The following is a 26,659-nucleotide window of genomic DNA, read 5'->3' as shown; positions in this document are numbered from 1 at the left end:
CTATGGAATCATTTAAAGTTAGCTTAAACATGGGCAATCCAAGATTTACAGAAACTTGTGCAAAATCTCTCCTTCTATCCTCCTATAGGAAATATGGAAGGAAAGAAACAAAAGAATATTTGCTAATGAAAAAATGGCAATAACCTCCTTTCTTAACAAAGTGGAAGCTAGCATAACAGAAGTAGTAGACAATAACTTCAGGAATTCACTCAAAGAAGAAAGGTCCTTTTTAGATTGGAATGCAAAAATGCGCAAAAATTGGATAAACCTCATAGACCCCTCGATGACCTATTTAAAAGAAAATAAACAAGCAAGATTAGATTGTAAATGGGAACCTCCACCAACAGGATGGACAAAACTGAACTTTGATGGAATATCAAGAGGCAACCTAGGAGCCGTAGGAATAGGTTGTATCATACATTCGGACAAAGGCTCTTGGATCATCAAACATTAAGTGTTTAGGGGAAACATCGAACAATCTAGCAAAGTTAGAAGCCTTGATCGAAGGCCTAAATCTTAGTTTGGACCTAGGTATAAATAAGCTCATTATTGAAGGGGACACACAAATAACATTAAATGTTGAAAGAATAAGAAGTGCTCCCAATTGGAAACTTAACTCTAAATTGGAATACACTCTAATGTTAGTCGACAAATTTGAGGAAACTAGAATCAAACATGTCTTTTGAGAAGGGAACAAAGAAGCAAATATATTAGCTAATAAATGGGCAGATGGTGAAGACCTCTTAATTATAAATGTTTAAGGTAATTTCAAGTTTCAACTATTTGCAATCCAAATTATAATCAGTACTATATAATGTTTTAATATTTTCTAAGTATTATTTGGTTGGAGTCAAGATCAACTTGTCTAGTTGGCTATAAGTCTAGCACTACGGGGTAATATTATGTGTAGGGGTCTTTCTCTTTCCCTTGTTTTTAGTTTACCGGGTCTAGCTTTTCTCCCTTTATCTCTTCTTGGGGCCTCATTCCCCCCTCCCTAATATATCTGAGGTATTCGCTTCTCTATCATATGCATATTTTTTAGCTCTATCTGTATCCCCTCCTCATGTTTGCATTATCTTGTATTGACTTATTTTCTTTAATATATTATCTTATTAGATATGAACTTGTAATACCCCTCCTTTGCTATCATTGTAGACTTAGTTGTGATAATCTAGTAATTAATTTTTGGGGAAACACACTAAAAAGACAAGTTAGAGATATTGCCTCACCCATGCCTTGAGCGCTTGTATAGGCTAAGGATGGGAATGAGATAATACCTAGTGAGAGGTATGATTGGTTTGCCTCATCTTCATGAGAGGGTATTCTAGTTTCACATGTGTCACGTTGAGGGCCCGGGGTCTGGAGTGACCAGTCTAGGGTATCTCAATGCTTGAGGGTTCGAGGTCTAATGAAAGACCAGTCCAGGGTAATTCAAGTAGTTTGACCATGTGATGACACTCCCTAATATGTAGCTTGTGTCTCCTCCGTAGATTTTATTTTGCCCCTGGTGGTGTAGTTATTGGTGGTGTACTTATTGTTGGTGATTTACTTTTAGTGATGAGGATTGTTATCTGTTGATTATTGTTCTTGGACATGCGGCTTTTGACTTAAGGTGGATATCTTTCATTGACTTTATCTTGATTTTGATACTTTATTGTATTTGGTATCTAGATGTTGGTGTGGAATGTGATGTTGGTATTGGAATGAGTATCTTTTCAACATTGTCATCTTTTCTTTGGTAGTTTGATACTCTCGAGGTAGATTTGGCTATTAGGATTCCTTGTTCAAGAATATTTTGTGATTGATTAGCCGTATGCGGATCGTTCATTATATTCCTTGCATGGTGGGAGTGGAAACCTGACTAGGTGACCACGTGGTCGGGAGGTAGTGTCTTCTTACCATTTGGGTCCCCCCTCAGTTTGACAAATGTTGGATGTTCATGGATGCGGTCGTACCATTATCATTCTTATTCTTATCTTAGAGACTTCTATTTAGTTGATGTATGTATGCTATCATGTATCTTGTATTTTGATGTGCCTGTATCTATTCTCGTATACCCTGCAACATGTGTAGTGGATGTTATTCATTGGATGTATTTTTATTGTATCAGTTGTACTTGTGCATTTTCTTATGAGATAATGTCTTTTGTTATTTCGATGATTGAGGAACATGTACTGAAGACTTCAACTAATTATTATAAACTTCTTAAACGTGACTCAACGTGAAGGAACCCTTGAGGAATGGAAAATTGTTGTAATCGCTTATGTGTACTTGATGTGTATGTGTATATTGCTTCCGCATGTTTATCTTGTGTTGTTTAAACTTTGAAAAAAAAAAGTTCTGTAAACATTCAATCATGTTAGGTTATTTCTCTTGGGTTCTTGAGCGGGGTGTTATAGAACTTTAATTAGCTTATTTCCATATGACATTATTTTCTCTTATTTAAAATTGGTTTCTTGTTAAAGTTATAGTGGCTATGCATGAATCTCTGATTTTCATCTCATGATAGCTCTTCATCATGTTGAGAGTTAAGTAATCTATCTCTCCTTTGATTTTGCAAACTTTTTCTTCTGCTAGATCTAATAGTGTCAATATTGACAACTATTTAATGATTTCGTTTGGTTTTTATTTGAGTGTCTAATTTAGGCCTCTCCTCTTTGTAATTATGGTTTCAACCAATTCTCCAAGAGCATCCTGAAGCTTCAAGTTCCTTCCAATGGATTTAGCGTAAGCTACACATAGTTTGAGCTCCATTGTTATCACTCCTACGCTTTGTTCAATATTTTCTTCAGATTAGAAACATAGAGTCTACTTTTGTTCTGTTTCATGTGTATGAGGACAAAACAATGGCATTTAGGGGTCTTGCTAAGTCTGAAAGGTGGAATCATTTGTTAAGAGAAGTTGATGACATGACTAGATTAGCGGTCATTAGGGCTTTGGGTGAGAAGCAATTGTATCTATATAACCCCAACTGAAGGTTGGGGCCCAAATATGCTTGCACTTGGAGGACTGATAGCCCTTTCATAGGGTTTTTCATAGCTTCTATGGCCATAGCACATGCCTCTCATTGGGAAATCATTCATTTATGCTCAAACATCTTTGACGAAACTTGGCTAGATGGTTTATATCATGTTGTGTACAGTATCATTCGCAGGAGAGGGATTCCATATCCTGAAGAATATATGAACAACCCCTAGGAAAGTTTGCTTAACGCTAGAGTAAATCGAAAGCCCATTTTGCATAATAGGGACCAAGCACGATTTGAACACATTTAGTCAGGAATGGAAGCAAGCATTCAATTCCTCATTCATTGGTGGGGAATTGCACAGGACATCAATCAAGAGTGGTTCTTTAGAAACTTGAGAGTCTTTGGTTATCAACCATCTCCACATGTGGATTATAGCAATTTGGATCAACTGGAGTTTGTTCTCCCAAATTTGAACAAGTCTAGTAGGAAAAAAGGAGCAATCGTTTATAGCTAGGGCAATTTCACATTGACATTGAAGAGGGAGCAGAAGAATGCATTATAGTTTTCAGATGTCCAGAGCATCCCTTTTAGTCTTAATCTCATCTCCTTTTCTATTTACAGTTAGGGTTATTTCCTTATAGTTTGTTCTTCATGTATTACCACTATAGTATGTATAGGGTCATTACTATAGTATGTATTATCAGTTTTAGCTTCATAGAAGTCATTTTTTGGTTTAGGGCCTCATCTAGTTGTGTACAGTATGATATTAGTATATCATTGTAGGGCAGAGCTTTGCATGTATTATGGGTAGCTTGGGTCAAGTTTTTGTCATTTCCCAGTCTCCTTCCTGACATTTGTCATGGTATATTTTCTCAACGGTTCATATCCAGGTGGTATGGTGTTTTGATATAAATTGGGGTACATATCAACGTAAACTCTTAGGCAGAATTACTAAAATTTTGAAGCGGATTGTAGTAGTAATATGCTGTGCTATGCTTAAAAATGGATGCTAAAAGTTCAAATTATATATTACATATGGCTATTCTCTATTTAGACTTTGATGATCTAAGAGGGATTCAAAATGACTTCTTCCTTCAAATGTTATAACGCAATTCAGGAGATTCTCAAGTCAATATAAGCTCAAATAGAACTTCCCCTTTTTCTCTAATCAGTATGGGAAAATTCATATTAGCAATCAGAATCAAGAGTGAAAAATGCCATAAGTAAATAGATTAATGTATTCCCTCTAAAAAAGGTGGTGAATTTCTAGGCCAAATCTAAATTATTGCATCCAGAGAGATACTGGATAAAATGCAGATAGAAATTTCAATTACGGCATGGATTCTAATGCTAACCCAAAGCCAAACATCTATTCAAGTAATTAATACACTTCATTAAAAAGTAGATCTTCCCATTATGGAAAGCCAAGAGGTGAAACATTTGACCTTCAACTCAGCTTGTTGTCTATCATTGTACATTTTGAGCTCACGAGGATTTATAAGATAAGTCTCTGATATGATATGTAATGTTAATTAATAAATAGGATCAGAACTAGATTCTAAAACTCTCCAACTGGATTATAACTAATTCACAACCAAATAATATGGAATATGGAAGCAACTAACGCACTATACCATTTAAATATGCATAAAAAGGGATAATCAGTGTAATGGCAAAATTAGTTGGACTATAATTTGATTGTTGATAGTCAACCCGACAACCCAACCTACGCGACAATAGGATCAAATCTCTTGGAATAAACCATCCAAACTGCGCATCAAACTGTATTCTTTATGATAGTCTTTTTTTCGATCTCCTAGGCAAAATATTCTATTAATATAATAAGCTTATAAGTCTTCTCATTCATGATTAAGTAATTTTCTGAATCTTGATTTAAACAACTCTATTTAATTTGCGCTATTAAAGTATGTTATCTAATGAAGAAGAGCTTTTAATATTTTAACACAAATCTACGATTAAAACAGGGAAACTTTCAGGATCAATATAATAACTGAGTTGAACTCTTCGCTATCAAATCTGCTTCAGCATTAGATAAATGTTCTTGACATACAGGCAAAGAACTAAATCTCTCTTAATAATATTTATAACAATATATGGGATATAACGACATGTCACTCTAGATAAGTTAGAAAGTATAAATCTGTTTTAAAATTGCATTGATAGATCCTTCTAACAACTATCTTAGCTGAAAGCAAAGTGCAGGTCCAATGGTATGATATCCGGAAAATAAGTTCCATCATTTTGGAAGGCTTGACAAAGCAGACATATGAAAACTACCATGATAAATGGTCTTCAGAAAACGTCAAGATTAGCAAGGAAACAAATCCTCCAACTAATGTAGCATCTCTACAAATACAATGTAATGATAGATTATATATGGACAAATTGTAAGAGAAGGATTACGTTCTCTAAACTTTGCATACAATGAGAAGAAATAAGGATGTACAAAATTTTGAAAACTATGTAAGAGAAGGAATGCCTTCTCAAAGTCAAACAGAGGCAAATGTATAAACTTGTAGACAGGACATTAATGTCCTAGGAAAGACTGGGGTTTTCTTCCCCGTTCTTTTCTGCCTCGGTGCCTGCACTTTAAACGTGGAAAAAACAATGTAATATTTAAAATATTAATATAATATTGGCAAAAGCATTTTATCGATAAAAAAAGTCACCATTTGGAGTTTAGAACTAGATTTCGTCTAAAGAGTTGTGGTCACTACTATTGTCCTCCTTCAATTTAGGAACTCACCCTAAAAAATAGGAACCTTACTCAAGATATTGGAAACTCCTCCTAAGGTCCTTGTTCTACTCCGTGGTCCCCAAGGTTATCTTCCTGCCAACTGTAAATTCTTCGTAAAAAGTAGTTGTTGTGGAAATCCTCACAATGACTTATAGTCACTGCAACTCTCTATGAGCCTCCAAGCGAGTCTCCTCACCATCCCATTAACCGTAAAGAACTGAGGTGATAGGCCAACCCACCACTTTGTTAGCCCCAACTGATAGTGTTATGTATGTGAAAGAGGTCATATCAATTCTTATGTTGTCATTGATATCAAGCCTTGGTTAGACATTATGCTAATTCAAGAGTGTCATATTATTTGATTGATGAAGAGGATATGAAGAAAGTATGATGAATTAAGTGTTGATAAGTGTATGGTATTCAATGGGCACTTGAATGAGTTAGTCTATGACAGTATAATATTGGTTTGATTATTTTACATGACTTGATTAAGTGTTGGAATCATGTATAAGAAAGAGAGTTTGGTCAGTGAATGAAGAACTACAATATTAACGGAGCTACTACGGTTGCCACCGAGCACTTGAAGAAGAAATGAAGAAAGTGTAGTGTCAATCGAGCAATTTTAGTGTGAACCAAGTTTAGTGTTGACCGAGTAAAGATATAATGTTAATTGAGCAAGGAACAAAATAAAAGATGGATTCCAAGGGCAACTTTTGATGGAAATAAAGATTGTTTGAGAAATTCTGAAGATAAGGATGAAGTTTGTTATAAGATCAACGGCTGAAGAAATTTAAACAAGATTTGATGGAGGAAATTTAGCAATTGGAAATGAAGCAAAGAATTCAAGGTGCAATTATACTTTCTAAGTGTCTAGATTCAATGAACATGAATCAGATGAGGATTTAACAATTGTAATTAAGCGATAAAACCTGGAAGATACTAGAGGAATGACAAAAGTTTTCTATTTAAAGGATGAATGCAATGTTGATTGTTGTTGATTGAGCTGATCAAGTGAAACGAAGAAATTGATAGCCAAAAGGTGAACCAAGCAGAGTTGCATTGTGAAGATCAAGCAAGGAAAGTGCTAAATTGATTTGTGGAGTGTGTGAATCAGCTAGTAAGGGATCCGAAGAAAGAGATTCAGCGAAACAAAGATCTAAGCAAGCAAGGTAGTGCTAAATCTAGATCATTTCACTGTTACTCTAATCATTGTAGAAGAAAAATCTCTTAAACGAGTGGACCTAATAGTCTTTTGAAATCTTCTATAGTAACATTCAATAGTAATGTTTTATAAGTCTTTTAGAGGAGGTCATTATTTTAAAAGTGTCAAAAAATGAACAAGGTCTAGATGATCTTTGGTGAAAATCCTCTAGCAAGGTCACATTAATAATGTGTATGTAACCTTTAACAAGGTTGGCTCCTAACAAAGCTCATTCCCAAAGAGTGAGACTTTTGGGTTACGGTTCCCACATGGTGTTTCCTTTTACAAGGTTTCCATGTTAAATTATTTTGTCAAATTTGTGTGAATGATTATTATGTTGCAAGTTTATTTCATGTTTAATGTTTGTTGTTGCAACTAGGTATAAGCTAAAAGATAACTTTGATACTCTGTAATTTGATGAAAAGTTTATATCGGTTTATAATGTGATTTTAGATATGGTTATTGAGTTAATGATCTAAAAGATTAAAGTGTTTAAGTTGGTGAAAAGTGTCTTTAAGGCCTATAAGATAACTGGTTATAACTAATTCATCCCCCCTCTCAGTTATCTAAAAATTGGTATAAGAGTTTTGTGCTTGAAGGAAAAGTTTAAAAGGACTTGAGCTAAAGATTTGAAGATGTATAAGAGAGAGGTACCGAAGCTGAACAAGGAGAACTTCTCATGAAAATATGTCCGCATAGATCTCTCAACCTTTTAACTTCTATATCATTCATCTATAAAGATCGCTAACCCACTTTGATATTACGTTAAATAATTTGGAGTGTATATCTTATTTTAAATCTTTTTGTAATCCATTATTTGGAAGAAGATATATTCTCCCATCAAATATGTGGTTGGTGCCCCGTTGCCAAGGGACAACACTTTTTCATATATATTATTATAATTACAATATTATTATTATATAATAGAGTATAATACTTCTATTATCAATGATTAATATAATGTAATACAATGATTATTATATTTATATAATATAATATAATTATATTTTCTATTTAATATAAAAAAAAATTATTTGGTTTTGATAAGCAAGAGGCCAAAGCCATATATAAATTGAAAATATGTTAATACAACTCAACTCATGGGGCACTGAGAGGATGGAGTTGGGTGATATTCCTTCAATATTGCCGTATACATATTCGAAACCATTGGATAACAAAGAATAAATAGAATAAATTATTCAAAGCAGATCCTTAATTTCCTTGAATTTATAGTTAGTCCATCTGTTGGTGTGACCTGAAAAAACATGGATACAGGCATCCAACAACACTCAATGCTACTCATTAGGAGGTTAGATAATCCTGATTAATCTACTAGAGACATTAAGATCCTAATTTAGAAATTAGATAGCAAGGATCCATCAGGCAAATAATTAAAACCAGAAATAAACACATAATTAACAATATAAAGAATATTAATAATTAAAAATACTCATTCGGGACTTGGCCAGTCCCAATAGATTCATACATTTCAGCCCCGAATATATAGAGATCTTATAGTAAAGTCAGAAATGAACAAACGGGGAAGCAAACCAAACAACTGGCATATGGGCTGGGATGGTGAATCCTCCACCTCTGAGACCTCTTTTGCTAGTGTTGGAAATTCCAAACACTCCAAACTCACTTCCGTTTCATTCTCCCAAGCTCCAATATGCTCTTCAATCACATACTGCTCCAACTAGTTTTTTACTCGGGTCCTGTTGACATGCAAAAAATACAAAAGGAAATTGACATTCCTATGAATTATTGGAAACCATTCAATCACCTTGGTCGGGGCTATTACAAAGTAATTGGAAAATATTTTATTATTATTAACAATGATCAAGAGATCAATTTATACAAGAGACTGAACGATGTTTCCTTACGAAACAATCGTAAAGAATAGAAACATTCTATTTTAGAAACAAAAAATTAAATATTAGAAATATTTTAATATTTAGAGAAGATTGTACTAGATAACTGGGTACTAAATAGAGATAGTAGAAACTATCTATTATCGTAATACCCTCCCTTAATGGGTACTCTATCCAAAGCACAAAGCTGTCAAAAAGCGTAAAAGGCAGATTCTGTTTGCTCAAGGGGTTTCGCAATGTTTGCTGTGGGCTGCAAACTAGATTGCTTAGATAGGGCAGCTCAACACTTACAACATTCAACCTTCATGTGCCCAAACTTGTGGCAATAGTTGCATTGAATGTTTTTCTTCCAGGAGCCTTCTGAATTTGGAGCAGAGGATGTCTGTTGAGAAGATTGCTGATGGTACTTTGGACAATGCTCCAAAACTTTTCAGATGAGCATAATGCTCCAAAACAAACCACAAAAAGCTATGATTTTTTAGGTGAAAAATCAATCAAAACCCAACATGATTTTTGTGGTGAAAAAACAATCAAAACCCAACATGATTTTTGAGGTGAAAAATCAATCAAAACCCAACATGATTTTTGTGGTGAAAATTCAATCAAAACCCAACATGATTTTTGAGGTGAAAAATCAATCAAAACCCAACATGATTTTTGTGGTGAAAAATCAATCAAAACCCAACAGGATTTTTGAGGTGAAAAAACAATCAAAACCTGACATTACAAAGTTTTGTTTTTTTTTTTTTTAAATTATAGGAAAAATGATAAAACCCAACAGATAAGTTTTGAGGAAAAAATTATAAACCCACAAAGGAATCCCACACAACTGTGTGAATTACAGAAGCAAAAATTTTTAAGGGAAAATTTATAGAAACCCATAAAGAAAAATTTAGGGAAAAAACTATGAAAACCCATCAGAATTTTTTTTTGTGAGGAGAAAAAAAAATGAAAACCCACCAGAATTTTCAAGGGAGGGAAAACATGACACTTTGCATGGTAAAGCAACACATGCAAGTAGATGCAACAAACACGCAAGTAGATGCAACCCTCAAATAGTAGAGACCCAAAAAATTTGAAGGATGGCCTAGAAGAGAGCTCGAAAAGCCCAGAAAGAATATGTTGGTTTTTGGATCGACTGGCTCGAAAATTGAGGCACCCAAAAAATCTAACAACAAACTAGTTGAGCTCTTGTAAAACCCACCAAGAATCTGGAATCAGAAAAAATTTCCAAACCAAAAAATTAGGGTTTTGAACAAAAGCAGACCTATTGCAAAAAAAACCACAATAAATGGTAGAAATGTGCAGAAAAAATAGACGGATCTGGATGGAAATGGGTTGCAGAATTGAACTAGAAGTCGGTGGATTTAGATCTCTCAAAACGGAAACCCTAGTCAGATGATATAGAGAGTTGAAAGCAAATATGCGTGTAAATAATTTTGAAAATAAAAGGCAAATAATTTCAACCAAGAAACTATAATTATTTTCGAAAAAATTTGGAGTATTGGTTCTGATACCATATTATGGAAGTAAATGGAAAATTTTTGCTTGTTATTAATAGTGATCAAGAGATCAATTTATACAAGAGATTGAACGATGTTTCCTTGAGAAACATTTGTAAACAATAGAAACATTCTATTCTAGAATTAGAAAACTAGATATTAGAAACATTTTAATGTTTACAGAAGATTAAAATAGATAAACAAAGATAGTAGAAACTATCTATTATTGTAATAGGGTGAAAGGAGGAAATGACTGGGTACAGTGGAACTAACTGGTGTCCATGTTGGGGAATTTCATAGTGGCAAGGTCTATAGATGAGGAGGTCATCTCTCATGTTGGCCAAAACTTTCTCTAGATTGCCTAAGTATTCTAGTTTAAACAAACGTCTGACCATCATATTCATGCTACCCTTGTCAATATTCATCAGATTGGACATAGTCAGGAACATTGCTGGAATATCACTATGAACCCTATGTTAGGCCAATATTGGGGCAAATGAAGTTGAAATATTTTATATTTTAAATGAATTTCAGCTTTGTCTATTCATGTCAATCCGGGGGCGTAAGCTTGTGAAAGGTGTCTAGGGAATATGCCATCAAAGGGTGTAGGTTGTGAACTGAATGGTTATGAATGCACTTGTATCGCATGAAAACAAACTTACAAAAAAATCAAATCAAATTTGGCGACAAAAATTGTCACTTCTTGGCGATAGAAACATCAGAAACAAAATAAAAAACATTAATCCCTAATAAAGATAAAAACAACGACAATTTACAGAAGAAATAATAGTAACATGAATATTGATGGAAACATTATATTCTACTCTAAAGTCTTTAAAGAAATTAATCTAAAACTCATTGACTAATGTAAATATAAACATCTAATTTGACGAAAGCAAGAAGTAGAAAATTACACAAATGAACACTAATAAACTTGCATCACCATGTTTTACCAAAGAGTGGGCCCTTACTCCTTGGCTTGCACGGAGGGTGGAAGGGATTTTCTACGCTCTTGTAATCATGTAAAATATCACTTTATTTATCAAAAATAATATGGTTTTTGATACAGTACTGTCACCCAAAAATCTTCTTCACAATACTCTTCCTTCATAGCTTATATTGTGTGACTTATGTACATGCAGTCTACAACAGCAAATATGTGGAATAATAAAGAGTTTGTTTCAATATTAATGATTCAGAAAATTTGATGAATTTTGTCCATGAATCAAAAATAGATTTGTTATAACTATGAGTAGGAATAGTACGAGGAGATATGTGATTTTGTCAAACATATCCATTCACCCCAAACTACTATTATTGTTTCCTTTAGAGAGCATGTCCCACACATCACTATTCCACGTAGATCCATTAGTTACAGTAGAAAATCATGGTATCTCAGTTGGCCACAAAAATAATGTATTCTCCTAACAAAAAATGAAAATTAAAGGTCTCTATGCAGTTGGAAAATGCATCTTGAACGAGTTTGCATTGTCCATAATAAGATATGATGAAGAGAAACCAACGTGGCTATAGAATGTCTACAAAAAGAACCAAAGGAGGGTAACCTACATTCCTTGGGGATGCGTACCCGACCTAAAAATAGGAGTTTCAAAAACGGGGACGTCTCAAGGATGGGGGGACAGGTATGGGACATCACCCAGCTGTCCCCAAGCCGTCCCCAAGAAAGGAAAATTACCAGGGGATGTCCCCAAAACTTGGGGACGATTGGGAAAAAAAGGGGGACGGCTAGCCATCCCTGTACAGAAAGGGAACGCCTAGATGTCCCCCAACTGTACCGGGTACGGCCAGTCGTCCCCAATTTTTTTAAATTATAATTTTATTTAAAATTAATAATTTTATTAATGCAAAAAAATTAAAAAGTGAATATTAAAATATAATTTTAAGGCTCCTTACTAGGTTGCCGAGGTGGGCCCCACCCCTCCAAATGTGGTAGAGGTAGAATAGGAGCAATAGTCTGTTTCATTTTTCTATGTTATGTTTTACTTTTTTATGTTGAATGTGAACATGATTATGATACATTGATACTTATTACTTTATGGCAGTTCTCTAGCCTTTGGGCATATAGCTTTAGGCATATTTTTTCATGTCCCCTCTTTAGCTTTGTCTAGCAGTGACATGAGAATTAGCCTATTATAGAGTTTCATAGGCTGGCAATGGTGATCAGGGACTCAGTCAGTAGCGTCCAGATTTGGTATTATAGGCAGTAGTAGATCAGTTGAGAGCAGTTCATTAATTTTATGAGGTAGTTCCTTGATTGTAGCAGGAGATTCCTACCTTTTAAGAGGTGGTAACGTTTTCCAAAGTTGAAGTTCTATGAGATCACCCCTGATCTCAATTTCAGGAGATTTGGGTGTGTTCCCTATTTTTTAGGAGTATCCCTAAATTTGAGGGTGAGATTGCCATTTGGCCCAAGTTGTCTAGCATCAGTCACAGGCAGGTGATAAACTCAGTTTCATGTTTTGGTGTTTGGATTGTTCCTTGGCTACATGGGAAATATTTTAATATAGTTAAATATTCTCCTAAGTTAGCATTTTAATAATTTAAATAAGGCTAAGTGTTTAGCCATTTTGGAATAATGAGTTTTTTGACTCCATTTGGATTGATTTGCCTATGTGTGATAGCTTGTTGGAAAGAGCTCAGTCTCTACTATTTGATTATCACTTGCCGAGACTTATTTGACGCTTGGAGTTATTTGTCATTAATAAAGTAATGATTTCTTTCTATTTGGATGCCTTTATTGGGGAAATAATGTTATATTATGAAGTTCAAATGAAATCCACTTTAGGGTTCTTTTAGGATTCGATTTGCCTTGGAGAGGGGATATAAGGAGATGGTAACCCAAAGGTGGGTATCTTTATCATTTTGTCAAGCTATTTTGAACGCATTGCTCTGGAAAAGCATTCCTCACCTAGGACGCAAACCCTAGTGTTGAGAGCAAATTTGTTGGGACGTAGCCCTCAACAAGATCAGATTTGAAGGTTCTTATGCATACAATTTGATCATAGCAGAGGATCAATTTCTAGTATTGCAGTCACACTTTGTAGGCAGTGGATTTATAGGGAAGGTGGCCACTTTGGTTCAGCCTGGCTTTTCCTTATAGCAGCTTGCAGGAGGAATTTTGGAGTGTTTATTTGCAGCAGACTGGAGTTATTTTATTCCAACAGCTTGGGCTCTATCATTTGAACTTGTTTGGCTATAGCTAGTTCCCATCTTCAGTTGGCGTCAATCTTGTTTGAAGTACATCTATATTGGTACTATTCTGAAATAAATCAAATTTTGCTGGTACGGTTTTAGAATCATTTCCAAAATAGTATGTATTGCTGCATATGATTTCTATCACTTCTATTTTATCAGTTACTGTTATTTATTCATTGTAATACCTATATTCTGAAAAATACAAAAAAAAAACAACCTTCTTCTGCAACTTATGTCTAGCTCATCAGATCAAAGAAAAATCTACAAGGAAATATAATTTATATAATTAAACAAATAGCAGTAGCAGAGCAAATATCCATTTGGGATATTTCTGTGGTATCGGAGCCTCAAACCTACCAGTCTGTTGGGTTAGTTGCAGGTCAATACCATGGCTAGAATTAAAAATGGGCTCTCTAAGGTTTCATCTCCCTCAACAGGTACAAGTAAGATGCCTCTTGCAAGGCTTTCAATGATGCAATAATGAGCAACTACCATCAGTATTGTTCTCTTCCTAAGGAGATACAAGACATGCTTGCATTCACACAATTTATGCGTATACCAGATGCTGAGGATGATTTGGTATCCAAAAGTTCATATTAGCAACAAGGAAGGAAAGAAGAATCAAAGGATAGAAAAGAAAGTATTGGGAGAGAAGATAAGTCAACAAAAGAAACAAGGACCAGCAATAACTAGCAAGAGGAATTACCAGATGAAGATCTTGAGGGGGTATCAAAAGAGGATATTGAAGAGAGCCTTGCTCTTCAATGGTAGTCCACATCCTTTGCCTATGGATTTACACATGTCCATAAGCTTGTTTTGGAGAGTCAATTGAAGGTTGGTGGAGAAAAGGTCATTGCAGCCTTGTCATATTTTGACAGTGCCCACAAGTTAGTAGAGAGCTACATTGGAAGATCTAACTTGAGGGAAGACATAAATGTAAAGAAGACGCTTCATCAAATTTTTTTTTGCATGTGCTTAAGACAGCCATGGAGGCAATGAAGAATAATTACTTAAACCTCCTTTCAGATAGAGATCATCTTCTTGACCTTGGTGTTATTTACTCTATTGCTTTGAGGGGGAAAGAAGAGGAGGGTTATCAACTTATTTCAGAACTTGTAAAGGTTAGAGAAACTTTGGGAAATTCTAAAGTAGCTCTCCTCATGGCAGAAAATCAGATTGAAGAACAGAGTAAGGAGTTGAGTTTAATCCATACTTTACCTACAAAATCATAAAATAAGTGGGGGGAACATTGTGTGAAGCTGAGTCTACTACATTCTTCTTTAGCTCAATCAGAAAACCTGCCTCTTGCAACAGCCCGTTCAGATAGACAGCATAGTCATGAGGTGAATGAGGAAGATGAACCATTTAATGATACATTATCCAGTGATATCTGTAGTTCCATTAATACTGAGGATATACAAGATGATTCCAGAGAAGGTATAGAGGAGGATTCCAAAATTTTGAGTTTGGATAGCAACAATTTTACTTCCCATTCTCATGAGTTTTCTGCCTATAGTCTTGAAGAAGTTGATGGCATACATTTAGTCATTGCTGATATGAAAGATCCCTGATGGATCTCTTCTGCTGATCTTCTGTAATTTTATTATTTTTAAATTTGTTTTCCTTGTTTATTAAATTTTTTCTTGCATAACTAGACGGAAGTTGCATAAGAGTTTGATTGTTTAATGTTTTTGATGATTTTTCAATAAGTAATAACAAAAGTACAATAACATGAACCAATTCTGAAAATATATTCCAAATACAATCAAGGCAATTTTACTTCAAGCAGATTTTTGAATATAAAACCTAATTTGTAACCAAATGAAGATTTACAATAATATCTAGATGATTACAACCAAGGATAAACCCAACCTGAAGGCGTGAAGGCGAAATACGAGCCCAGAAGGAAACTACGGCTAGGTTCCAGCTCTCTATTGCTGCACATGGGAAGGAATATGGCGGCCAGGTGTTGCCGTACAGCTGCAAAGTGCCCACACGTGGATGGAATACCCAAACCCCAGCTAAAAATTTGACTCAATACTGCGTTGTCCAAAAGAAACAATACACAATCTCCAAGATGCTTCTGAGTACAATAAATCCAAACCATTGTTTTGGGGGTTACGTCCCAAATAGGCAAAGCAAGTGGGGTTGGTGTCCCAAGTGCTGAAAGCTCAATCAGAGCCCAAAACACAAATCCAAGATGTAATATGTCAATAATGCCCTTGAACTTTGTCTTTATCTCCTTATAACCCACCAAACTTAGCTCGAACCCTAAAAGTGTCCCCATGTGGCATTGGGTTATAAAATAATATATTTCTCATTTTTAAAGTGGTAAAGTATCTAGAAAATGACCTTTTTCCCAATAGAAAGAAATTCATTCATCAAAATGCTCTGAGTCAAAAGAGAATATTTAGAAAAGATCAAGACCATTCCAACGAGCTATTACGCCAAGGAATATTCACCCAGATGAGGCCAAAAAACCTCTTATTACTCCAAAATGGCTATAACTTAGCCTTATTTAAATTATTAAGATGCTAACTCAGGAGAATATTTAAATATATTAAAATATTTTCCAAATAGCGAACTAATAGCCAAAACACCTCTACAAGGTGCAATTGAACTCGTCACTTCCTGTGACTAATGCCGGATAATCTGAAATAACTGACAATCTCATCCCTCAAAATTAGGGATACTCCTAAAAAATAGGAATGTCTCTGAATCTCCTGAAACTGAAACCATAGAATGATCTCATAGAGACTCAAGACTATAACCCATCTCCACCTCTTGAAATGTAGGAAACTCCTACAATTAAGGAACTGCTCTCAACTGCCCTCCTACTGTCTGAAATTCCAGATCCAAACATTGTATACCCTGACTGAGTCTCTAAACACCACTGCTAGCCTACGAGACTCCTTGATAGGCTAACTCCCACATCGTGCTAGATAGAGCTAAAAGAGGGGACATGACAGTCCTCCCCTCTCGGAGATGTTTGCCCACAAGCAATACAACACTAATCCTCCACTATCCCAAGCAATCCAAATACAGAGCACTGATTGACCTCAAACCTGAAGTGACTCGTCCGGACAAACATACTCCCCACTGTAAGGTGTAGAAGTGAAGTAGATCACATCGTCATAGTAGAGTATCCACCCCTGAATACCCTTGTGCCCAAGAATCCAAACAAATGGCCATCTTGTCCTCCTGTCAGAATTCAAACTAGTGGCCAGTCCCAAAACAATCCTGTTATCCAACCCGTCCCAAACCTCATACAATCTCCGTGGCAAATCTAAGGCACCCGCTCCTGTGTGTTGAGATATTGAGGGACATGGGGTTATGATCAAATCACTGTTACTATCTGAGTCCTAATCAGTAATCATACCCCTAGCTGATCCACCTTGAGACGAAAGTGGGCATGCCTTGAGCACGATCTTCCTTCTCCCAACCATAAACTCCAATTGTCTCTTCTTGAAATCTTGGTTGTATCTCCCCAAGTATTGCAACTACTGTACACCTAAAACTACATCTGTGCCCCCTAGATCACACATTTAAAAGTCATCTATCAAGGTGTATCCCTTCATGCCTATGCTCAACTGTGGGATACCCTTGACACATTGCAGAGTAAGACCATTGGCCACAGTCACATCGATTCCTACAAAATTCTGTGCTTGCAGACCACATTGGTCTACCATTCCTTATTTATAAAATTATGTGTAGACCCAGTGTCCACCAAGCAATACACAGTATGCCCCTGGATCATACCTGAGATATAGAAGAGGTGAATCATTGATGCACCTGACAACGTAGCCATAGTCCCATGTGTTGCGACTGCTACCTCAGCATCTTCGAGCTCAATTTGGACACCATCATCCTTGTCATTTATATCCCGAACCTCCTCATCGTCTACATCTGACATGACCTCAATAAGATGTGCCTTTTCTTGAATCCCCTCTAGATGCAACACAACAAATTGAATAGCCTCACACTTAGGCATGGGCCGTAATGAAAGATATATATCTGGCTTGTGAACCCAAGCTCGTGCACTCGTATCTTCTGAGCCATTATATGTAGCCAATGTGATCTTCCTAGTAGCTCTATTGAGGTCATAGTTTTGCTACTGCTGTGGTGGTCTATAACCACGATCTCCCCTAAACCTAGTTATATCTCTACACTATGCACAATACTGGGGAAGAGGGAAGACATCCCTAACCTCAGGGGGTAGAACTCTCCACTCAGCTGTGGCCACCAAAACTGATTCCTGGAACCCCACCTCTGGTGGTTCCACCTGCGCTGGTCGTTCACCTGGTATGAACTGAGGAAGCAATGGTCTATTCGTAGTAGGTGTACGATGGTGATGCCGCCTAGAGGAATGAAGGGAGCTCCCAACTGAAGAATGGGATTGATGGCTGTGTTGACTACCAACCACTGAAACTGATCTACTTCGCTTGCCTCTGTGTCCAACCATCTCTGAACGCTCCAAGGTAACCTGTAATCTATCTAAAGCCTGAGTGATCCTGGGTTGAGTAGTGAATAGGGTTCGCACCATCTCTCTCTCTCCTGATTCCTTGTTCCGCCCACTTGTTCTTCTACCATAATAGGTTCCTGGTCTATTCCAAACCCTTGCTCAAGTTGAGCTCTCATGCGCGTATAAAATCTGTGTATCTTAGCTTTTGGTTGCATAGATTTGTAATCAAATCCACAGGCTGGCAAGATCAAGCTTTGATACCACTGAAAGATCCCTGATGGATCTCTTTTGTTGATCTACTGTAATTTTATTATTTTTAAATTTGTTTTCCCCGTTTATTAAAATTTTCTTACAGAACTAGATGGAAGTTGTAGAAAAGTTTGATTGTTTTATGTTTTTGATATTTTTCAATAAATAATAACAAAAGTACAATAACATGAACCAGTTCTGAAAATATATTCCAAATACAATCAAAGCAATTTTGCTTCAAGTAGATTTTTGAATATAAAACCTAATTTGTAACCAGATGAAGATTTACAATAATATCTAGATGATTACAACCAAGGATAAACCCAACTTGAAGGCGTGAAGGAGAAATACGAGCCTAGCAGGAAACTACGGCTAGGTTCTAGCTCTCTATTGCTGCACGTGGGAAGGAATATGGCTGCTAGGTGCTACGGTACAATGGCAAAGTGCCCACACATGGATGGAATACCCAAACCCCAGCTAAAACTCTGACTCAATATTGTGTTCTCTAGAAGAAACAATACACAATCTCCAAGATGCTTCTAACTGCAACAAATCCAAACCATTGTTTTGGGGGCTATGTCCCAAATAGGCAAAGCAAGTGGGGTTGGTGTCCCAAGTGCTGAAAGCTCAATTAGAGCCCAAAACACAAATCCAAGATGTAATATGTCAATAACGCCCTCAAACTTTGTTTTTACCTCCTTATAACCCACCAAACTTAGCTCGAACTCTAAAAGTGTCCCCATGTGGCGTTGGGTTATAAAATAATATATCTCATTTATAAAGTGGTCAAGTATCTAGAAAATGACCTTTTTCCCAATAGAAAGAAATCTGTTCACCAAAATGCTCTGAGTCAAAAGAGGAATATTTAGAAAAGTTCAAAACCTTTCCAACGAGCTATTACACCAAGGGATATTCACCCAGATGAAGCCAAAAAACCCCTTATTACTCCAAAATGGCTATAACTTAGCCTTATTTAAATTATTAAGATGCTAACTTAAGAGAATATTTAAATATATTAAAATATTTCCCAAATAGCGAACTGATAGGCAAAACACCTCAACAAGGTGAAATTGAACTCGTCACCTCCTGTGACTGATGCCGGATAATCTGAAATAACTGACAGTCTCATCCCTCAAAATTAGGGATACTCCTAAAAAATAAGGAACGTCTCCGAATCTCCCGAAATTGAAACCATAGAATGATCTCGTAGAGACTCAAGACTATTACCCATCTCCACCTCCTAAAATGTAGAAAACTCCTACAATTAAGGAATTGCTCTCAACTGCCCTCCTACTGTTTGAAACTCCAGATTCGAACATTGTATACCTTGACTGAGTCTCTAAAGACCACTGCCAACCTACGAGACTCCCTGATAGGCTAACTCCCACATCCTGCTAGATAGAGCTAAAAGAGGAGACATGACATGATAGCCCCTTTTTCGGATGAGTGCTGATTTTATTTTAGATAACCCACTTTTTGAACTGGAGCTCTTGATCTTGATGACACAAATGATATATATGAGGAGCTCAATCTTGGAGTATGATTGTGAAGTTGAGCATACACTTGGTGGGCTGGCCACTCAAGAGTTGTCCCTTATGGGCATGGATGACAGATATACTTCTGTTAAGAAGTGGCCTCGTGGTTTCCTTGATGGGGCAGAAATAACTTTGCTGATTGGTGACTTTATACTCTTCAATTCATTGAGGATTAGTGACTATCCTAGTGGGGATCTTATGACTCATCCGAGCTTTTCACTGTCTACATTAGGTTTTCAACGGTATGGGAGTGTTGGGAGGTGCCCCTATAGGTTAGCGATGGAGTGGGGAGTGTTTTGGGTTGACTGAAATTGGTTTTTTGTTGGGGAGTGTTTTTTTATAATGCCTATTAATAATGAATTTTATTGAATTATATGCAACCTAAAACAGTGAAATTGAATAGAAATAGAATGTGGAAATGGGGGTAAAGGTGTATGAAACTATCTAAAGTATTGTATAAAATGGGATATAACTGGCTCTCATCACCCTATACCAGTCAGTATTCAAAATAAATTCCTTTCCCAAGATTCTGAACACAGCCTAGACTACTAAAAGCTGCGTGCTAAGGAGGAAGTTTTGAGATGAATACCAGAAATAGGTTCATCGAAGGCAATTTGAAAGGGGGGGCCCTTTAACTTATGATGGTATTCATCTTGAAAATTCCTACAGGCTGGGGCAGCCGGGTTCCTTCCTATAAATACTTGAGGAGACCTTCAAAGTCTTCTGATGATATGCATTCTAGTTGATTGTTGGTTTAGTCAAAAGATGGAGCTAAGAAGACTACGGGATACTGCCTAGACATACCTAACTACTCAGCCAGATCCATTTAATATAATATAATTATTGTTATTACAATAATTATATTATCACAACCTTTATGTTATCTATTTCGGCCTGAAGGAATATGATCAAAGCTACAATAATGTCAATAACTTCCCCGTCTTAGATGTTTCCTCAAATCTAGACTGGACATTGTCCTCTTAGTTGTATGTTGTATGTGTATTTACATTCATTTGCATTTTGTTTTTTAATATTCTAAAATAAAATTTGATTAAATTGCAGTTAATTACCACCAATAAATTTAGTTCTTACATATTGTGAATTTGTGCCTACTAATATATTTTTCAAAGTATATTTTACTAAAGAAATAGGTGGTATAATTCACCTCACTCAGGAAATGTGAATTGATGATAACTAACTCAAAGTGACAAAGGCGAATTGCTGAAAATCATCACCTAATTTGATACATTGAGGCTTATTGGAGATGGATAAAGGCAGTGAGAAATACCAATTGAATCCTCGATATATCTGGAGATGTCTTAGTATCAAGTTCTTGTTATGATTTTAATATGTAAGTTTTGCATTAGTTTGTGCTATGTAATGAAGAAGACTTATCTTTATTTTTTTGGTGCATAATATGACATAACAATAATGTACAAAATTTCATGAATCAGTCAGGCAAAGAACATTGTACATTTTTTAATGACAGGCAAGCAAATGCTGGTGGCAGTTGGATTTCATCTCTTTCTACATTATGTTGCTAATTTGCATACCCCATGTTAAGATTCTTGGGTTCTTTAGGTTTTATAGGTCTGCTCCAGTCAACAGCTTTAAAGTAGATTTGCTGATGTCCTGCGGCTACTTTAGTTTGTGGATTGAATTAGATCTCTGAGAGCTGTGTTGAATGCGTTGAATGGGGATGGAGTACTATTTAAACTTTGCATTTATGGTCTACATGTGAGTATGGTGTTTATTTCTTCAAATTCTTTATAGTGGAGAATAACTTTGGTTATCAGAAGGCATGCATATAGCAATTCATCACCTGTTCTAAGGATTTAACTTGTAACATGTAGTGAGGGTTGACATAAGATTTTCTTTACTTGATCATAATACAGATTTAAATTCTTGGGAAAGTAGGAAGTATTTAGAAGTTTCTTGTTGTTGTCTGGATTCATTTCATGGGCCCTTGAAAGACTTTTCATCAAGGAAGAATGACGGTTTGGCAAAAGAGTATAGAATGATCTTCAAAATATAAAGCATGATCATACCATTCCTTTTCTAATGTATTTTTTTCTAGCTGTCAAACATAATTGATATGTTTGTGAGTTCATAGTGTACAATGTTTTTCTAATGTTCTCAGGGACTATAGATGAGGAAATAGTCTATTGTTTTCCTATGCTTCTTTTTCTAGAAAAGCTGATCAATTTACATGTATTGTAATATTTGTTCTTTGCTTTATTTATGTCTATGTGCAGGTGCTGCAGAAGGGTCTATGGATGCAGGCAACTTGTTGAAGCCCATGCTTGGACGAGGAGAGTTACGTTGTATTGGAGCCACAACCCTCAATGAATACCGCAAATATATAGAGAAGGATGCTGCACTTGAGCGCAGATTTCAACAAGTATACGTGGGTCAACCATCAGTTGAAGATGCTATATCTATTCTTCGTGGATTACGTGAGCGGTATGAATTGCATCACGGAGTTAGAATTTCTGATGGTGCACTGGTTGCAGCTGCAATGCTTTCAGAGCGATATATTACTGAGCGTTTTTTACCTGATAAAGGTTTTTAATTTGCTTGTGAATGTGTGCTAGTTTCTATTGTAATTGATTGCTGACTTGCAAGTAACTTGATATCTTATATCTGAATCCACATTTTTGAAGAACAATAATTTTCGCTTTGTGTCTGCAGCAATAGATCTTGTTGATGAAGCTGCTGCAAAGCTAAAAATGGAAATGACATCGAAGCCTACTGAATTGGATGAAGTAGACAGAGCTGTGATCAAGTTGGAGATGGAACGCTTGTCTCTGAAAAATGATACAGATAAAGCATCGAAAGAACGACTTAGTAAGTTGGATGCTGATTTAGAGGCACTTAAACAAAAGCAAAAAGAGCTTGCAGGGCAGTGGGAGCAAGAGAAAGCACTCATGACTCGTATCCAGTCTATCAAAGAAGAAGTGCGTAGCCAGCTTTTTAGGTTTTTTCATATCATCACAGATAACTGAAAGCTTATTTTAACTTGTTAATTGCCATTTTCGTTGTTGAACAGGTGGACAGGGTCAATTTGGAGATGCAGGCAGCTGAACGTGAGTATGACTTAAATCGAGCTGCTGAACTCAAGTACGGGACACTGATGACTCTTCAGAGACAATTGGAAGAAGCTGAAAAGAAACTTTCTGAATACAGGAGTGGTGGGAAATCAATGCTTCGTGAGGAAGTTACAGACGTTGACATTGCTGAGATTGTGAGTAAGTGGACTGGCATTCCAGTTTCAAACCTGCAGCAAACAGAGAGGGAGAAGCTTGTTTTCTTAGAAGAAGTGCTCCACAAGAGGGTTGTGGGTCAGGATATTGCAGTCAAATCTGTAGCAGATGCAATTCGACGATCCAGAGCAGGGCTTTCTGATCCTAACAGACCCATTGCAAGTTTCATGTTTATGGGTCCAACTGGAGTGGGAAAGACTGAATTGGCTAAAGCTCTGGCAGGCTATCTTTTTAATACTGAACATGCACTTGTGAGGATTGATATGACTGAATATATGGAAAAGCATTCCGTCTCTCGTCTAGTTGGTGCTCCTCCTGGTTATGTTGGCTATGAAGAGGGTGGACAACTAACAGAGTCTGTCCGTAGGAGACCTTACTCTGTAGTGCTATTTGATGAAATTGAAAAAGCTCATGCTGATGTATTTAACATCCTACTCCAGTTGTTAGATGATGGGAGGATAACTGATTCTCAAGGGCGGACCGTTAGCTTTACAAATTGTGTCATTATCATGACATCAAATATTGGTTCCCAATATATTTTGGAGACACTTCAAAGTGCACTAGATTCTAGAGAGGCAGTCTACGAATTAATGAAAAAACAAGTAATAGAAGTTGCTCGGCAGACATTTCGGCCAGAGTTCATGAATCGTATTGATGAGTATATTGTCTTCCAGCCTCTAGACTCTCGTCAAATAAAGAACATTGTTCAAATACAGGTGCGCTCGCTGTTAAACTTGACTTATTATATTTTTAGTTTGAAAAGTTTGCTTGGACTTTCTGGGATCTTTTTTGTTTGATTTCTTTTCCTTTTATATCTTGGTATTTAATTGGAACAATGGCTGGTATCGTTTATTTATTATGCCTGGATACATGTCACTTAATATGATAATTCTCAATACTGCAGCTTGAGCATGTACAATCTCGACTAAAGCAAAAGAAGATCAATCTCAAATTTACTGATGATGCTGTTGCCATTCTTGCTATACTGGGCTTTGACCCTAACTTTGGTGCAAGGCCAGTAAAGAGAGTGATCCAGCAAATGGTAGAGAATGAACTTGCATTAGCTTACCTTAAAGGCGAGTTCAAGGAAGATGACACAGTCTTAGTTGATGCAGAGACTACTGATCCTATGCAACAGAAGAAGCTGGTCATTAAAAAGACTGAGCCTACTGATATCCATGCTGATAATGAGGTTTTGGTTGCAAGCCGTTAACATGTAAACGAAGGGCAGGCTTCCATAGTACCTGGAGAGGGGAGCATATTTTTGATGGTGGTTTGTATACAAATATCAGTTCTCTCAAAAAATAGTTTTCTAATGTGGCAGTTCAGAAAAAGAAAAACATTATACGCATATATTTTATGCCAGTCAGTTTACAATGGAGTCAGTTTTATGTTTTAACATACACTATTGGGTCCATTCGGTCAGTCTTGTAAATCTTACAATTGCAATTTCTGTAAAGTATTGACTGCAATTTGTTGTTTTTGTCAGGCAACACTTAAGGGTAGATGAGAAAGCACGCTTATATGCGGAATTGTTTCATACGCGTTTGGTAGTCTGACTCTGTATATTAAGTCCGCCTGATTGACATTTAGCATGGTTGCCTTTGATGGGTTTTCCTGATATTCATTTCTTATGCTTTTAATGTGAGAGAGCAATCTCTTAAGATAAAATCACAACTACATATTCCAGAGTGCAAAATGTATGATGAGAACATCACTGTTTGCTCTTCATAGATGCGTTCGAAAGATTTAATCTGACCTGAATTAGACAATTATCTTTAGTTGATAGTTTGTAGCTGTATTTTATCTATTCGTTGAAATTTGACGTCTACCATCAATTCAACATAGATTTGGTTGTAACATAGGATCGATTGTTAGAGATTGTTTCCGCTTATCAACCCTTCTGGTTTGTCTCGAGAGGATGATGGCAATTTTCACAATTCCTAAAGATTGTGATTCTGGGGGTTAGTTTTGTCGTTCCTGCCAGTGATCCATTTAATAGCTAACTTAGTGCTAATTATATTACAATTTTATGTACGAGTGTTTCAGCAGTAGCAGTTGTCTATTTCTCTTTAGCCCTGTGTACATCATGAGCTAAATTCTCCGAGCCAGCAAAGAGAAAAACATGGGCTAAACACGGTGGGCTCTCTGACTAGGAAATCACTTAGTTCCACTAAGTAATTTAATTATATATAAATTTATTTATTTCAAATATATATATATATATATATAAAATAAGAAGAGGGATATTCTTTGTGAGGGATCTAAAGGATATCTCTCCGTTTATTTTATTATAGTTAATAATCTATAATAATAAATTTCAATTATTAAATATCTAATATTTTTATGACATTTTATATATTCATTTAAGCACCACAGATTCATTTAGAAATTTGTATCTTATAATAAGTACTTTATTTATTGTCTTAAAAAATAAATATAGTGTAACAAATTCTCTTTGGAAATATAAAGGTATGTGTCACCACATAAATGACAATTAATACGATCAAAATATATGTTCCTAATTCAAGTTACCCAGGAACTATTCTAACACTACACAATTTTGATTAGTTATCATAACAAAGGATTGGAGTTGAAGCCACCCAAACATCGAAATATGAAAATTTATAAATGGTATGTACAAAATATAAAATAGTTTAAGACTTCATTGTAATGAAGTAAATACATGCAATATTCATCACCCATGAGAATGTTATTATGACCATTTTTAGTGTGATCCTAATGTACCTCTTTCATAAAAAATTGGAAATGCAACCACTTTTTTATATGTCGCTTTAACCTTTTCAGCAATACTTCACATTCTCTATATTTCCATCTCTTCAATGCAATCATTGGCTATGTTTTCTAGCTCTTGGACGATTTTGTGGTAGTACTCTAAAATAGATCTTTCACATTTGTCAATATGTGTTTCAAAAAGTCACTTGAGTTATTAGAACCATTTAGGTTTGCAATTGTGATGTTTGATTCACTCTCTAAAATATCCAATATAAAATTATTTGTTGAAGAAGAAAAAAATAAGGTCAGTATCTATAAAATAAAGAAATTAAATCAAATTAAAATTGGAGAAATATTACATTAAGTAATTAAAAATATGCATGAAGAAAAAAATTAACACTCATTTTCAAAGGATATTTTAAAATCATATAGATAATTACTACACATTGAAGCAATAGTGAAGAAAATATGTAAACATCATCAAATAATTTCATACATGTTGCATGTTTCTTTGTATGGTATGTTTTTTATTCCTTGACCAAACTCTCAATCAAACCATGTGATTCAAATTTTGATAAAAATAAATAATTAAAATTGATTTTCAGAATAATTTTAATTATCTTGTGGTTCTCCCCGATCTTACCTTCAAAATGAGCCCACCTGTGTTAAAAATGAACCTAATTTTCCAAAGATATACTTGATTGCTCAAAACATAACAATTCCTAACCTAAAAGCCTTCAAAATACAAAAATAAGTTCAAAGATTAAAAAAGCTAACTTTCAAGGTTAGAAATGCTTGAAATTTGAGCACGTATAACTTAATGGCTTGCAGTGTTCAAAAAATGAGCATTCCTAACCCACTCTTTCAACTTGCTCAAAAAGGTCAAATTGGCAACCAA

At 35.7% G+C, this 26,659-nt stretch overlaps 1 protein-coding gene across 1 annotated transcript in view; it reads left to right on the top strand.

Moving 5' to 3' along the window:
• The window catches only part of CLPB4 (casein lytic proteinase B4), a 178,444-nt gene extending 153,720 nt beyond the window's left edge, over positions 1–24,724 (top strand). Inside the window, exons 7-10 of the mRNA XM_089833293.1 lie at positions 22,018–22,326; positions 22,454–22,719; positions 22,812–23,741; positions 23,930–24,724. Coding sequence (XP_089689419.1) covers positions 22,018–22,326; positions 22,454–22,719; positions 22,812–23,741; positions 23,930–24,238 — 1,814 coding nt within the window. The 3' untranslated portion in view covers positions 24,239–24,724. The remainder of the gene's footprint in view (positions 1–22,017; positions 22,327–22,453; positions 22,720–22,811; positions 23,742–23,929) is intronic.
• Positions 24,725–26,659: the final 1,935 nt, after the last annotated feature.

Source organism: Cupressus sempervirens, chromosome 5 (assembly GCF_028749045.1).
Source record: "Cupressus sempervirens isolate cs-2001-9-10 chromosome 5, ASM2874904v1, whole genome shotgun sequence".
Taxonomy (NCBI): Eukaryota; Viridiplantae; Streptophyta; class Pinopsida; order Cupressales; family Cupressaceae; genus Cupressus; species Cupressus sempervirens.
The sequence above is the reverse complement of the archived record's forward strand: the minus strand, read 5'-3'. Positions and strand labels throughout refer to the sequence as shown.